Below are 17082 nucleotides of genomic sequence, written 5' to 3' on the forward strand. Positions count from 1 at the left end.
GAAGGCGGCCCCCAGGAGCTGCTGCCTTCCCCTTCGTCTCTGCCATGCTCTCGGGTCCTGGCTGCGGGCACACACCAGCAGGTGCGGGCGCAGGGGTGGCACGGCAGCGGAGGAGGTGTTGACCCCCGGGGCTCTCTCCCTGCCCGTGGGCTACAATGGCCCTCCTGGACCAACAGCGCCTTCCAGCCATCCTCCCTCCGAACTGCAGTTCAAAGGGTTTGAGTTACAGCTCCCTCCCCTCACCCCTGACAGCTCGTACCAGGGTGCTTCACCTCCCCTGTCGGATTTCACCCAGCTGCACCTTGCAAACAGTTCCTTCTTAATCTCTCTTCACTCACCCCTTCTCAGTGCACCATCTTGCGTTTCTCAGATGCAGATTCCAAAGAGGCCCCAAGCTCCTGCCCTTGAGCGGACTGGAAAGAGCCTTAAAGGCCACTCCCACCTGGGCTCCCACACCCTCCTGAACTCCCTGGGGTCAGACTCCCGCCTCCGCCTCCGCCTCCACCTCCGTGGAGAACAGGACAGCCCGGCTGCTGAGTAAACTGCTACAGAACCCATGTCAGCTTCTCCAAAACACCCGACCCCTTCTGACTCAGCTCCACTGCCTGACAGGGGAGCAGGACTGCAGCACGGGGGGGCGGGGAGCACCTCCCAAGCTGGAGGGGTCTTTGATAATTAGGATTGATGGCACAGCCCTGCTCTGCCCTTCAAACCCCCTGAGACCTCTTCATCCCGTACCTACACATCTACCCTCGACTCCCCTGCTGCTTCCTCCCCGGATCCTGGTGAGCAAAATATCCATTTAAAACACGTTGTACCTGTTCACACACACACACACATCCATTGACGGACACAGACACATTCACATCCACTTTTCACACATGTACACACACACACTTATTCACATGTTTACACACACACACAAAGGCACAGCCCACATTTGAAAAACACACCAAACTCGCTTTTACCCCAAGCATCAGTAAAGCCAATGACTCCTAGAGCTGGCTCTCCCCCAAGAAGAACATTCCGTCTCGAGCCAGTGGGCCTCACCTAAAGCAGGGACAGGAGAGAGCAGAGCCGGCATTTCATAGAAGCTCAAAACCCACCAACAGAAAAGCCTGGTGAGATCCCTCGGCCCGGCAAGATCCAACAAGTGTTCCAGCAAACGCAATTCACTGAGATGCTCTGTGAGAAATGAAATTCTGCAGTCCAGGGAGTTTGGGAAACATAGCACACCATATCGTCCCCTTTTGAGAATCGCAATCCACACTGGCCTAGCCAAGGTTCTGAGAGGCCCTAAAGAAAAGATACTCGTTAAAGGTCACTTAACCCAGCATTTCATCAGCTAAATGATGTAAATGGATAGACAGACAGAGAGGCAGATGATAGATGGGAGAGAGAAAGAGAGAGACTGAGATTGATTTTATAGTTACATAAATTCAACAGAACAGACTTTTAAATAACATGGCTCCAGACCAATGATTTTCATTTTATAATGAAGACCTGGGGGCTCAGAAAGGGCTTTGCCCAAGGTCACACCCCTGGTAAAAGGCAAAGCTGGCCCTAGAACCCAGGCCTCTTAATGCTCTTTCCAATAGGCCGTATTTCCTTTTCTGTTTAACTCTAACCCCCAGGACTTCTGGTAATGAAAGAGATGGATGCGATTTCCAAAATAGACCCTGGTGCTTGTGACTGTACCCAGTGAATTCACAGGGCTTCCCTCTCAAGTGTGCTCTCTGCTGGGGAAAGCGCTCTTTCCTGCATCCCAGACTCCAGGCCCACCGTGGCGGGGTGGCAGGGCCCAGGATAGAGGCCTGCAGGTGAGGGTCATGTTGAGCCCTGGCTCTGGGTACCTGGATCCTGCTACTCTGCTGGAGCTGGGGAGGCGGGCTTCCTGATGTGTGACCCCAAATGGGAACAGACACTTGCCAGGCTGTCCCCAGGGATGGGGTTGGAGAAAGGAAATCTGGAGCCTGACCTAGGCCTCAGGGCACCGCCTAGGCCTGGCACTGCTTCATGGGGCTCAGCTGCTAGAACCAGATCTGCCTTCCTGCCCCTGCTCCCTGGGCATCTCTGAGCTCCTGCAGCCACAGCGACCTCTACCCCACCACATGCTCACGGTCCAGAAAGAGGCACGTTACCCTCAGTGGACACTCAGTGTCCGCTACTGCCCCCAACTATCGCTGTTACATGGCGGCTACTTAATGCCTCACGCAGACACATCCTGTCTCCCTACAGCGCCTTCAGGATTGCTGGGTGCAGGGCAGGCCCTAATCTCTGCTAGCTTCCCAGGGACGAGGGCTGGGCTCTGCAGGACACACACATGGATGGAAGAGTGCCTGGCAGGGTGTTTGGGGTTTGTAGCAACTCACCATGTCCAACAGCAAGATGAATTCCTGTTGCATATCTGTGGCATCAGGCAGAGAGTCATGGGGAGGAGCAGGCTCGAGGGACCCCAGGAAGCCACAGAACCAGCCTGCTTTTCAGGGTCTCAGTCCCCAGCACCACACAATATGGGAGTTGAGGATGTAGGTGGACCCTTCTAGCTCTAAAACTCTGATGCAATTCTATTATAGAATCACAGAGAGGGGAAAGCCTAAGCCACTTCGTTGTCATTCTCTTCTCCAGCCCTTTAGCACAGAAGAGATTGAACAGAGACTTGCAGGGAGGATGTAGCACTGGTGCCCAGGCTCAAACAAGGCTGCCCCTCCCCCAACTCCAGGCACCTTGTGGGAGTGTATCTGGCAAGACACACTTCAGACCCCAAAGCCAGTGGTTTTTGATGCCCCAACCAAAGTCACATAACGTAGAAGACTCCACCACAGTGACAGGCCCAGATAATCAGGATCAGGTATGGACAGGAAGCTGTAGGGTGACCGTCTCATCTCCTGATTTTTAGGCTGAGAGCCCGAGTAAGCCATTAATCTTCCTCAAATCCCCTCCCCACCCCAGACCTTTTAGACTGTGGCTTGAGCTCTCTGCAATGAACAAACAGGTATGCCCCCAGCATCCCAGCCTGGGCTCCAGCCCTCTCTCCTACGCTTTCCCCAGGCCCCATCCATCTCTGAGGCTTCTCTGCAGCCGGAATGGAGGAGGTGGCGGGGGGGATATGACACCAGAGGCCTGCCCTCTGTGACACCAATGCCCACACTTCCCCCTTTCCCAGGGAGCAGGGCCACTTCCCTGAAGACAGAGCAGAACGCAGAGCTAATAGCAAGCAGTGTTGGTAACTGCCCCGTGTCTGGGACACACAGCCCAGTTCCTGGGGACGTGCCAGGGTGGCCTACTGTCTGGCACTGTTTGCCTTTGGGGCAATGGTTGCCTTGAGCGGGCAGGGACAAGGAGGCTGCAGTGGGGGTGGGGAGCAGGGCACAGCCCGAGACCAGGCAGCCTTGGTGCCAAAGGCCATGGCTTCTGAAGCTCCAGGCAAAGGTCGCTGGAGCCAAGGGCCTGCCCACCTTCCTCTCTTCAGGATCAGAGGACCCTGATGATAGGGGAGACCCCTTCCCACCTCTAACAAAACCCCTCAGAACCATGGTCTTCCTTCTCCCAGGCCTCTCAAAGCCCAGATAACCTCTCAGGGCTCTGCACCCTCCCACCCCTGCACACCTACCCTCCTTCCTAAGATAAGGAGATGCTGCAGGTGCTACCCAGAGGGAACACCTAGAGGAGAGCTGAAGCCCTGCTTCCGGGGGCATCCAGAGCTGGGTTGCACCTGTGTTGTAGGCGGCTGGCCTTACAAACCCATCTTCCCCCAAACCGTGACCTGTCACTTCTGACTGCCCCTCAAACCCAGCTTCTGGGGCAGCGTCTCTCCTTCACCAGCGCAGCGTCTGATTGTACACATCCAAGAACTATTCCACTCTTGGTCAGCTGCTGCTAACTGAATGTCACCCAGAGCTGTGGGACCCTAAGCAGTCACTTCCTCTGGAAAGATGAGGGGCTGGATTCCTGTATCTCTAAGGACACTTCCAGCTTCAAAGTGCCATACCCATAACCACAGGGCAGGGGTCTCAAGCCCTCTTGGACATCAGGACAGAACTTGATATTACAGGAATGCAACAGGAAGGACCCCAGCCTTCTGCCAGAGACAATTCAAGCCACCAACTAATACGCGGTTCCCTTTAGGTGTTTCTACCACACTTGGTGCATATACCATACAATGGGCTATATACCACATGTGGTATATCATCACACTGTAAGGTATGGTACACATTTTAGAGTATATGGCACACTTTGTGCATGTACCATTCTTGGGGGATATATACACTTTGAGGTGTAACACACTTTAGGGCATAAAGACACTTCATAGCACGTACACACTTTGTGTATATCTCCACACTTGGGATATATCCCATGCTCTGTGGATACAGCACACCTTGCGTAGAGACCTCACTTCTGGGAGCCTTCTGCAAAGTGTTAGTGATGTAACTCCGGCAAGGCTCCAGGGCGAAGAGTACAGACCCTAGAACCTGATCATGCTGCATGCAGTGCACTCCCATCACTGTGGTTAACCTTGAGCAAATCACTTGTCCTCTGAGACTCAGTTTCCTCACCTGTTAAATGGGGATCATAATAGTACCCACCTCATGGGGTTTGGGGGACGATTAAATGAAACAGAGCTTATAACAGACTTACCATCGTGTCTAGCACAGGAGAAACATGGTAAATGGCAGCTTTGCTATTGCTTGTACTTTTAAAGGTGTTTTATAATGCATAAGTATCTTTGAATTTCAAATATACATAAATTCAGACATTCCCAGTCTTAATGCTTTTGAAAACTCAGATAACAGACCGACCATTTAATTCATGTTTATTTCACATTTGATCTGTAAACTTTTTATTTAAAAAAAAAATTCCACTGTCATTAGCAACATGTGCTGACATTAGTTTTTCGTTAGTGAAATAAGAGCACAGGCCTTAAAGAGTCTCTGTCTAAAACATGGGGAAACTTGGATGTAAACTAGGTCTCCACCCTCCTCCCTTGACTTTGGGAGTTCATTAATGACTTGATCTCAACCAGAAAAAATAGGGAGGAAAAAATGGACAACACTTTGATACCTAGGAGCTCTTGGGGCAGGAACTGTACAGTTTGGCAGGCCCATTTGTCTCTTCAAACTGTTTACCTTGGGCAAATTGTATCAGGTTTGCTTCTTCCACATAATTTCCACTTCGTGTCTAAAAACAGCAGGTAAAAGATTCCCCACAGTCAGCACTTTGAGGGAGAGAGGGGTGCACATACATACAAGATGGAAACATACATATTTTTCAAGCAGTGGCCCCCGAGGAAAGGAGGGAGGGGACACTGGAAAGAGAAGGTTTTAAAGTGAGGTACTGGGGCAAAGAAGGATGCATCAGAGGATAATGGCTTTATACACAGGGCTGCTGCAAGGCAGAAAGGTTCATTTACTTCTGTCTTGGTCCATCATTGTAATATTTACATAGGAAAAGGCAATTATGCTGTTAGGCACAGGGGAAAAAAATGGACAGAAATCTTTTCCCCCTCAGGAAATCTCAGCAGGTCCAGTCCCAAGGGACAGTCACCAGTTACTGGTGAAAAGGACACAGAGGGAGGTAATGACAACAGAAAAGGGCTCACATTGCAGAGAGGCTTGTCCTGAGCTAGCCACAATGTGTCTGCCTGGAGAGCATCTCCAACAGCCAGGATGCCAACATCAAAAGCCAAGCGACATTGCGGACAACGTATACTATCAAAAATACTGTATATTTACAGGGGGGTGGGGGTAGGAAGGCGGGCAGGGCTGCCCTGAGCTTTTGTTTAAAAATAGAGTCGGGGCGGAGGAGAGTCAGGGCTGGGTACCCCCATCTATTAACCCTTTGTGAGCCATCCCCTCTGGGCTCTCATGCTTGCTCTGAACCACGGTGAGAGCTGGACCCAGGGTAGGCGAAAATACTTTTAGGAAACAATACTGATTTGGGGGCCCGCCCAAGAACCCAGGAAGATGGCTCCGAGTGAGGAGCGGCCCTAAGAACAATTGGGGGGACGTTGCCCTCACGGTCCCCCACCCACCCCCAGCCAGTACTTTTCTCTGGTAGGAGAGTGCAGATGCCGGCAGGGCGCCGCAGAGCAACCCTCGGGCCAAGAAACTCGGAATAGGCAGGACCCGGGTTTCGGAGTGCTGGGACTGCGTAGACGCGCCCCTGGATCCCAGCTGCCTCTGTCGGCGCGAGTCTGTTCGCGGGGCGCGGACTCCGCGCTCACACAATCCGCTTCCTGTCCCCCCGGCAAAGGATCTTCTTGAAGGCGCGGCGGAAGTCGTGATTGAAGATGGTGTAGATGACCGGGTTCAGCGAGCTGTTGCAGTAGCCGAACCAGAAAAAGAACTTGAAGAGCGTGCGCGGCACCGAGCAGCCGACGGCCGTGAGCGTGTAGGTGAAGAAGAAGGGGAACCAGCACGCCACGAACACGCCGATGACCACCGCCAGCACGAAGGTGAAGCGCTTTTCGCGGTTCTGCCTCCCGCGCCAGCGCGACGCCTTGGCGCCCCCGCCGCGCTCCTCCCCGTGCCCGGCCGCGGGTGCCCCCGGCCCCGTCGCCCCTGGCCCGCGCCGCGGCAGGCTGTCCCCGGGCTTCACCTGGCTCGCCCGGGCCTTACCCTTGGCCCGGGGGCCGCGCTCGGACCTGCGGGTCCCCGAGGGCCGCTCGGCGTGCTCGGACGAGGAGCTCTCCTCGAGGTCCAGCGCGTCGGCGTCCCGCGGCCCTGCCGGCGTGGGCTCCCCCGGGGCACCGTTGAGCTGTGTCGGCAGCGACTCCGCCTCGGCGCCCACGGGGCCCACGCCGCGCTCCGGGCCCAAGCCGTTGGGTCTGCGCTTGGCGCCCCCCGGCAGCGTGGCGGCGGCATCAGGACCCCTGCGACTGGGCGGCACGCGGGTGCGGCGCTTGGCGATCTGGTAAATGCGCACGTAGACCAGGATCATGATGAGGCAGGGCGCGAAGAAGGAGCCGATGCACGACGAGATGACGTACCACTTCTGGTCGTTGATCTCGCAGCGCGGTTCGGCCGGCTGCTGGCCACCACTGCCTCCCTTCTTCTCGATGGAGATGAGCGGCGGGAAGGAGATGACGGCCGAGATGACCCACACGGTGACGATGATGGCCTTGATGCGGCGTGGTGTGCGCTTCAGGTTGTACTCTATGGCCTGGGTGATGGACCAGTAACGATCCAGGCTGATGGCGCACAGGTGCACGATGGACGACGTGCAGAAGAGCACGTCGAGCGCCAGGTAGATCTCACACCACGCCTTGCCGAAGTACCAGTAGCCCATGACCTCGTTGGCCAGCGAGAAAGGGATGACAAGCGTGGCCACCAGGATGTCGGCCGAGGCCAGAGACACCAGGAAGAGGTTCTGGGGCGCCTTGAGCGCGCGGCTTGTGAACACGGCAATGATGACAAGCACGTTACCGAACACCGTGAACAGCATGAGCAGGCCGGCCAGGCACACCAGCGTCAGCGTCACCTGCAGGGAGTAGGGGGTGGCTCGGGCGCCACCCCCCGGGGCCTCGGTCCCGTTCCAGCTAGCGTTGCTCGCGTCCGGCTGCAGGGAGCCCATGGGCGCGAAGCTGCCTTCGGCCAGCGCCTGCTCCTGGCGGAACATGAACGCGGGTGCCCAATCGCCTGGGCCTGCTGCCAGCTGCCTTCCGGCCGGCGCCCGTTGGTCCTCCTCTTCCTCCTGCGCCCCGCTCGCCCCGCCGCGCCTCACATGGAGAAGCGGCCTCTGGGAGGCCGAGCCCGAGCTGGGGGACAGCTAACGGCCCATGGGCCCGGCTCCCGCGAACCGCGCCTGGCCCCGCGCTTCGAGCGCTCGGGGTCGGCGCCTTCTCGCTCCCAGCTCCTAAGCACAGCCAAGTTTTATTTCTAAGCGGCGGGAGAGAGTAGGTCGAGCCGATGAGGAGAGAGAGATTTATTCTTCAAGAAGAGAGAACAAAAATCATCGGTGGCCTGATGACTTGGAAGGATAACAGGAAATTAAATTTATCTCTATCTATATCTTTGACTCTTGAGCCTGAGCGAAAGCAAGAGGTCTTACCGTGTGCGGGGCCCGCCCCCACCCCGAGAGGCAGCCGAGGGGTGCTGATGCTGGCTTGGGGTCCTATGTCTGTCTCCTTACATCCCCGAAGCGATTAACGACTCTCTTGCTTCCCCCAGACGCTGCGGGGCCGGCGAAGCCCGGGCTGGGGCCAGGGTGCGGACTCTGCCGCCTCTCGGAGCGCCGCGGGACTTCCAAAGTTGCGTGCCCTGCAGGGGCTGGGGAGCAGCGCGCGGAGCTCGGAGGCGGCGGCGGGGTGAGGGGTGTGCGGGCCGCATGAAGGCGCCCCCGTCCTCAGGCGGGCCCGGGCGGGTGGGCGATCGGCCCTCCAGGAGCCGCGGCCGAGGCAGGGGGTCTCCTGGGCGTCGGCCCGGCGAGCTTCGGGCGCTGAGCGCGACGGGACAGCTGGGGTCCGAGGGCAGCGTGAGTTGGGGCAGGAGCGCAGGGCTTGGGGGAGAAGGTGCTGGGGGTGGCCGGGCGGCGGCGCGCCGGCTGCTGGGCGTCTGCACGGAAGCTGGGGCCAGTGCTTCTCCGTGGCGCTCACGGTGGACTCGTTTTATAGCCCCAGGATCAAGCCGGCGTTGCCGAGCAGCCGGCGTCACCCCCACGTGGGAAGCCGACCCTCCCCCGCCCCTTGCGCCTCCCCTCCACGGGTCTGGAGCCCGCGCCGGGCGCCCGACCCACTGGAGCCTTGGGCCCCTGGCAAAACCGGCCCTTTGGGGAGGCGGGTACCTTAAGTGAGGGATTTAAAGAGCATGCCCGGGGAGTGGGGAGCGATCCCTGCTGGGAATTAGCCAAGCATCTCCGAGACCGCCGAGCAGAACGAGTCGGGCACCCGGGAGTGCCCACATCGAGCTGAGTGGGACTCGGGCGGAAAGGGTGGGGGACCCCCGGCCGACTCGGGAGAAGCAACCACCGGTACGGGTCGCATCCGGAGCAGCCCCGCCCTGGGCCGGGCCACACTTTTCTGCAAGTGCTCCTGGCGGTGGGGCAGTGGGGCTGGTGAGAGAGGAAGGTGCACGTCCGGATCCAACCCCTGGGGCGAAATGGGAAGCATCCCCCGGGGAGCGGGCCCCGCCAGAGTTCAGAGCTCCGCTCTGGGGAGAAACGGCCACTTGCAGTCCCAGCTGCAGAGCTGTCTGAGAGACACTAGCAGGCCGGATCTGAACCGCGCCCCCTAGACCGCGCTGAGGAGGGGTCCTGGAGGGGAGGCCGCGCGCAGCGGCAGAGCGAGGGCGCACTGACACCTGCCGGCCGCTTGCCGTCACCGCTGCCAAGCTACAGGCCAGCGCCTGCAGCCTACTCCCGCCCCTGCAGTCCTTTGCCTACAGAGCCTTCTCCCATTTCAGGACAAATTTGTGTCCAAGCTCCGGAAAAGAGAACCAGATTTCTAATTGCACTTTGTCATGTTGCAGAAATCTTCCGAAGGATACACTCGTGTGTGTGTACCCTCTCCCCCAGCGAGAGTGAGGATTGGTCTGATAGAGTCACATCAGGAAGGGCTCTGCAGGCAACAGAGCCCAGGACTGGCATTCCCCCCTGGACCGGCACAGCGCAGCCCACCCTTCCCGCAGATCCGAGAGGCCTGGATTCTGCCTGGCTGGTTGCTCTGCTCTGGCCTTCTCTGAACCATTGTGTCTTTGTTGAGGCCGGAAAGCTAGACTCCACCCCCCTCCACACCTCCATTTCAGATGCACACACGCTGCATCTTTCAGTAAGGGGAGGATGCCAGCCAAGAGAAGAGAGAATATTTTCTATGTCCTCTCTGATAGGAATAGCATGGAGTGAGGGTGAGTGCAGTTTTCCTCTGCCTGCTAGATGTCCTGAGATAGATTTTAACAGTTGCTAGAGTACCGGCTTGCATTGTGCTATCTGCACTTTTCAAATAAACAGCAGGCAGTTTAAGGGTGAGGCCCAGGAGGATAGGAACTGTCACCAGGAGAGAGATTAGACCTAAAGAAAAATTGTCTTATTTAAGGACCTACTAAACCAAAATACCTTATGTAGTCAACTAAGCTGGAAGTTCCAAGGATTGAGCAGATTGCCTCTGCCCGGCAGGGTTCAGGCTCAGGGGCCGAGGACTAGATTAAGGACCTTGAGCTTCCCCCTCAACACCAGCTGATGTCTACAGCCCCCACCAGTGATATAGGCCCAGTGATACAGTGATTGATGCTGTTGCTCTTGATGTAGATAGTCCTGAAGTCTGTACTTTTCAAAGTACTTCACAGGTGTCTCATGTGACTTGAATACGTTTATCTCCTGATTTTTGCTCCAGTGGGATGAACTCCCTTTCCAGTCTTAATTCTGAAGAGCCTTTCTAATCCCCTTTTCTGGAACATCTAAAGAAAGTTAAGGCAGAATTTCCTCCCTCTGTTGAGTCCATTCTTTTCCATCTTCTAACCAATTCTCAGCCCTGTATATTCTGTCAGGGGGCAGAGACATTTCACTAGACTCAGTTGCAAATGTGGTTACACTCACCTTTGCACAGAAACTAGGAGCTCCAAACCTCAAGTATGAATGCTAAGAGAGCCAAAAACCAAAGCCCATGGCAATCTGGACTTCACTGTGTTGTTCCCAGACCTTGGGGACTGAGTTTTGAGAGGCCATCAACTCCCATCTCCACACCAGCTGCTGACACACATCTCTCCTTCCTATCTCATTTCAGAAGCAAAAAGGGAAATGAAAACAGAGGCCACAGTGCTTTCCTTTCTTGGAATCTCTGCTGCTAGCCTGTGTATGACACCTCTTGTCACATTTTCTAAATGCTTCCCAAACAGCCAGTCATTTTCTTAATTCCTGGGTTTGGAAACTTTTCTCCTAAAATGGAAACAGGCTTTTCAAAGAGCTAGGGTCTCGGAGGCCAATACACCGCAATTATTAATAATAACAATAGCTGCCTTTTGTTAAGTTCCTAGTGCACAACACGTCCAGGGCTATATACAGAACCCTCTTATATGCAGAGTTCTTCCTCTTGATACACGTATCTTATCACCAAGGGCTCTGCCTCCTTAGTTTGACACTCATGGTCAGTATCTCTGAGCTTTAAAAAGCTGTGTGGATGCCATTATTTATTTATTTATTTATTGCTAGAAGATTTAGTGTTGTGCTTGCTGAGTGAGACAGCATTGAGCAGAGAGATATCCACAAAGACAATAATTCTTCACCAGGCCTGTATATCAGCATTGCCTGGGAAGGTGAAATATACTTACTGGTGCTCCACCAGTGTAATTATGATTCATCAGGGCTGCGATGGGATGCAGGGTGTGTATCTTAACAAAGCTCTGTGGGAGATGCTAATATGTGTGCTCAGTTAAGACTCACTGCTCTAAGTAATAAATCTCAGTGGGGCAGGAGTGATGAGCAATTGCCTTGGTGGGGGCAAGAAGGGGGTGTCCAAATGACCTGGGAACTTTTATCACGCCAGCCTGAGCTACCAAGAATGGGCTCCAAATTAAGAATAACTGTCCTGATTCTTCTGGGACAGCCAGGAGGGTGTCACAACCCTCCAGGCACATGAGGCATAACAAACAGTTGAGAGCCACTGTGAATATGGAGGTTGGCATTCCTGGCCTGAGGAGAAGTCACTCCTGGGCACACAAATGGGGGTCCACTATTATTTCTACTATTAGTAGATACTACAGAGGATCTGAATAGACATTTTCCCAAAGAAGACACACAAACGGCCAACAGGCACATGAAAAGATGCTCAACATCGCTAATCATCAGAGAAATGCAAATCAAAACCACAATGAGCTATCACCTCACACCTGTCAGAATTGCTATCATCTAAAAAGATCACAAATAACAAGTGTTGGTGAGGACGCAGAGAAAAGGGAACCCTTGTGCACTGTTGGTGGGAATGTAAATTGGTGCAGCCATGGTGGAAAACAGTATGGAGATTCCTCAGAACTTAAAAACAGACTAACATATGATCCAGCAATTCCACTCCTGAGTATATAACTAAAGAAAATGAAAACATTAATTAGAAAAGATATATGCAAAAAATATATATGTTCATGACAAAAGACCCCAACTAGCCAATCCTGAGAAAGAAAAACAGAGCTGTAAGAATCAGGCTCCCTGTCTTCAGACTATACTACAAAGCTACAGTAATCAAAATGGTATGGTAGCAGCACAAAAACAGACATATAGATCAATGGAATAGGATAGAAAGCCCAGAAGTAAACCCACATACCTATGGTCAATTAATCTATGACAAAGGAGGCAAGAATATACAATGGAGAAAAGACAGTCTCTTAAATAAGTGGTGCTGAGAAAACTGGACAGCTATATGTAAAAGAATGAAATTAGAACATTCTCTAACACCATACACAAAAATAAATTCCAAATGGATCAAAGACTTAGATCTATATAAGGCGAGGCACTATAAAACTCTTAGAAGAAAACATAGGCAGAACATTCTTTGACATAAATCGCAGCAATACCTTTTTTGATCCACCGCCTAGAGTAATGAAAATAAAGACATAACTAAACAAATGGGACCTAATTAAACTTACAAGGTTTTGCACAGCAAAGGAAACCATAAGCAAAACGAGAAGACGACCCACAGAATGGGAGAAAATATTTGCAAATGAAGTGACCAACAAGGGATTAATCTCCAAAATACACAAACAGCTCATGAAGCTCTATGTCAAAAAAACAAACAACCCAATCAAAAAATGAGCAGAATATCTAAATAGACATTTCTCCAAAGAAGACATACTGATGGCCAAAAGGCACAAGAAAAATGCCCAACATCACTAATTATCAGAGAAATGGAAATCAAAACTGCAGTGAGGTATCACCTCCCACCAGTCAGAATGACCATCATCAAAAAGTCTATGGACTTCCCCAGTGGTCCAGAGGTTAAGACTCTGCGCTTCCACTATAGAGGGCTCGAGTTTAATCCCTGGTCAGGGAATTAAGATCCCACATGCTGTGCAGTATGGCCAAAAAAGGAAAAAGAAAACGTCTACAATCAACAAATGCTGGAGAGGGTGTGGAGAAAAGGGAACACTCCTACACTGCTGGTGGGAATGTAAATTGGTACAATTACATCACCACTATGGAGAACAATATGAAGTTTCCTTAAAAAACGAAAAATAGGACTACCATATGATCCAGCAATCCGACTCCTGGGCATATATCCAGAGAAAACCATAACTCGAAAAGACACATGCACCCCAATGTTCATTGCAGCACTATTTACAATAGCCAAGACATGGAAGCAACCTAAATGTCCATTGACAGAGGAATGGGTAAAGAAGATGTGATACATATATACAATGGAATGTTACTCAGCCATTAAAAAAAAAAACAAAATAATGCCATTTGCAGCAACATGGATAGACCTAGAGATTATCATACTAAGTGAAGTAAGTCAGACAGAGAAAGACAAATATATGATATCACTCATATGTGGAATCTAATTTTTTAAAAATTATATAAATGAACTTATTTACAAAACAGAAACAGACAAAGATTTCAAAAACAAATTTATGGTTACCAAAGGGGAGACATGGTGGGGGAGGGATAAATTAGGAGCTTGGGATTAACATACACACACTACTATATGTAAAATAGATAACCAACAAGGACCTACTGCATAGCACAGGGAACTCTACTCAATATTCTGTAATAACCTATATGGGAAAAGAATCTGAAAAAGGAATGAATATATGTATATTTATAACTGAATCACTATGCTGTACACCTGAAATTAATACCACATTGTAAATACTCCAATAAAATTTAAATATATATATGTATGTATATATGTAGGTTCACAGCAGCATTATTTATAATAGTCAATAGTCAAGATATAGTCAAGATATGGAAGCAACATAAGTACCCATCAATAGATGAATGGATAAAGAAGATGTGGTATATATATACAGTGGAATATTACTCAGCAATAAAAAAGAATGAAAGCTTGCCATTTGTGACAACATGGATGGGCCCTGAGGGTATTGTGCTAGGTGAAATAAGTCAGACAGAGAAAAACAAATACTGCATGATTTCACTTATAAGTGGAATCTAAAAAACAAATGTATAAACAAAACAAAATAGAAACAGAGTTATAGATACAGAGAACAAACAGGTGTTTGTCAGAGGGGAGGGGGTGAGGGAGAAGAAAAATAGATGAAGGAGATTAAGAGGCACAAACTTGCAGCTCCAAAATAAATGAGTCACCTGTATGAAATGTACAGTGTGGGGAATTTAGTCAATAACAATGTAATATCCTTGTATGGTGACATATGGTACCTAGATTTATCATGATGATCATTTTGAAATGTATAGAAATACCCAATAAGTATGTTGTATAACAGGAACTAACATGGCAATGTAGGTCAATTATACTTCAAAAACAAACAAACTCATAGAAAAAGAGATCAGAGCTGTGGTTACCAGAGGCGGGGTGGGGGATAGAGGGAAGGGGAATTGGATGAAGGTGGTCATAAGGTACAAACTTCCAGTTATAAGATAAATAAGTACTAGGGATGCAATGTGCAACATGATAAATATAATGAACACTGCTGTATGTTACATATGAAAAGTTGTTGAGAGTAAATCCTAAGAGTTCTCATCATAAGGAAAAGCTTTTTTCTATTTCTTTAATTTTGTACCTGTATGAGATGATGGATGTTCATCAAACTTATTGTGCTATTCTTTTCATGGATATATGTAAGTCAAATTATTATGCTGTACATCTTAAACTTTTACAGTACTGTATGTCAACTATATCTCAATAAAACTGGATAAATAAGTAAATACTATTCATTAGTACTGACCCCATATCAGGCACAATGCTGAGCAGTTTTTATACTCTATATTATTTTATATAATTCCCAACACAACCCTCTACTGTAGACGTTATTATCTGCCTTTACAGATGGGGAAAACAAGGCTCGGAGAGGCTAAGACAGCCTAGCTAATAAGGTGCATGGTCAGAGCTGGACCTTGTGTTTCCTGATTATAAGCCTGACAAGCTCTCTACATCTCTTTCTGTGGACCTCACCCTCTACCTCACTGACAAAGGAGAACCTTTGTACAGTGGTCTAGTAAGGGGAAATGACTGTCCTATACATCTTTGCATTCCCACAGCATACCTAAAAGAGGCTTTTTAATAATCAAATTTATGGAACCTACCCCTTGGAAATTCAACAGGGCTTGGGAAAGACCTAGGCATTTACTTTTTTTTTTAAACAAATACCCGAGTAATCCAGTAAATACCAAATGTAAGACACATTGGCATAGATACTTGATAAGTGTTTGTGTGATGAATGAAGGAAAGAAGTAGTGAATGAATGGATACCACTTACAATTGTTACCCAGAACATAAGAGGCTGAGAAGAAGGTGGCTAAATTCCAAAATTAGGATTTACTTAACTAGTTCTGGGATAGGTATAGATTCTCTCATTCTCTCTCTATCTCTAGTTCTACCTCTATCCATCTATCTATCTATATTTTTTTCCTAAAAGGATCACGTAAGTAGTGGGAGATGTTCTATTTCTAACTATCAGCCAGGCAATTTACCAATAAATTTAAGCTGCTTATGCTAAATTATCTGTTTGTCCTGGAATTACATCTGTAGTGTCAGGTAACACTAAAATGCTCCTTGACTTCATTTAAAAAGAGTCTAAGAACTGGATTGGAGGTGATATTAATAGCTTATTACTATTTTTTGAAGACTTGACTGTCTAAGAAAAAACTACATGCCCCATTAGCTTGGACTCCTGGTCTGTGATTTAACTCCCACAAATAGAAGTTCAGACACACACACACACACAGACACACACAGACACACACAGACACACACACACACACACACACACGCCACACACCCATGCATATGGACCGTACTTAAAAACACACGGTCATCCGTCTGAACGTGATGAGCAGGTGGAGAACACAATGTTCCCACTGCTGCCCATGCCCCACACACAGCTGGAACCAAATGCTGCAGTAAACTACAAACATCTGTCAAGTCACTGCATTGCTGACACAGGGGCAGGGGCAGGGAGGGGGTGGCAGTCACCAGAAAAATATCTATTGCTTCCTCTGAGCTATAATTTAATTCTTCCACTTTCTTGCTACCAGTGCTGGAGCTCTTTGCAAGCACATTGTTCCTGAAGGTGAACGTAAGCCAAAAGAAAAGCATCACCTCCAAGAGTGTCATTGGAAGGAGCTGCCTTCCTTACCACCTTCCGTGTTTCTCGTCACTGACTGGCAAATCCATCCTGCTTTTCCCATGAAAACAAGTGTGAATTTCCACCGCCACCTTCATCTTTTTTCCAAGGTGCTAGCCCATCCTGCCCCCACCTGGAAGATGAAGCCAAGTGCTTTCTGCCCCTGCAAGGGCCTCCGGCCAAGACCCAAAAGACAGCGGTCTGTGCCAGGATCAATTCTACCTTAAGGATGCCAAGAAATGTTGGGCTCCCATCTGGCTCCTTGCTGCTGCCGACCTTGCAGGACATATGTGTGTTTCCCCTAAAACGTGACTGCTGAGAGCTGTCCGCACAGATGAAACTTAACATCACCTCCTGAGTTTTCCAGGTCAGTTCTCACAAATAAGGGCCCTTTCCCACCACATCCAGGTGAATTACCTTGCCTGCTTTGTCCAGAAGCATAAGAAAAAGCACACCTTGAATCAGTTATGGTGAGTGACGGCTATTTGTGGCACACAGGTGAGCTAGAGCCACTGGCCCTTGGGTGTAAAGGAGATATCTGTCACCAACATTAATAACTTTTAAACTAACATCCATTAACCAAATTAGGTAAGGTGAATCACCCTTCACATTTACGTAAAGAAACCATGGAGAACCCATGCCTGAAACACACACACACACACACACACACACACACACACACACGTACTGTATAAAAGGTAATCTGGTCATTCTGCTCTCTGGAAATGATTTCTTTTTTCCATTCTCCCTAGTTAATGACACCTGCAAAGCACAAGCTTCTCCCTTCTAAAGGGAGGGGTGCCTACCAGCTCCTGGGAGGCATTAGAGTGGAGTCATTAGGAAT

General features: G+C 50.2%; 1 protein-coding gene across 1 annotated transcript; it reads right to left on the minus strand.

Moving 5' to 3' along the window:
* Positions 1-4796: 4796 nt before the first annotated feature.
* On the minus strand, positions 4797-7624 carry ADRA2A (adrenoceptor alpha 2A). Its single transcript, XM_059051993.2, has one exon. The coding sequence runs from the start codon at positions 7615-7617 to the stop codon at positions 6220-6222; it is 1398 nt and encodes a 465-aa protein (XP_058907976.1). The 5' UTR covers positions 7618-7624; the 3' UTR covers positions 4797-6219.
* Between the last annotated feature and the right edge of the window lie 9458 nt (positions 7625-17082).

Source organism: Kogia breviceps, chromosome 2 (genome assembly GCF_026419965.1).
Source record: "Kogia breviceps isolate mKogBre1 chromosome 2, mKogBre1 haplotype 1, whole genome shotgun sequence".
Taxonomy (NCBI): domain Eukaryota; kingdom Metazoa; phylum Chordata; class Mammalia; order Artiodactyla; family Physeteridae; genus Kogia; species Kogia breviceps.

Coding starts and splice junctions, on each gene's coding strand:
- ADRA2A (XM_059051993.2), bottom strand. CDS start 7,617: ATGTTCCGCCAGGAGCAGGCGCTGGCCGAAGGCAGCTTCGCGCCCATG.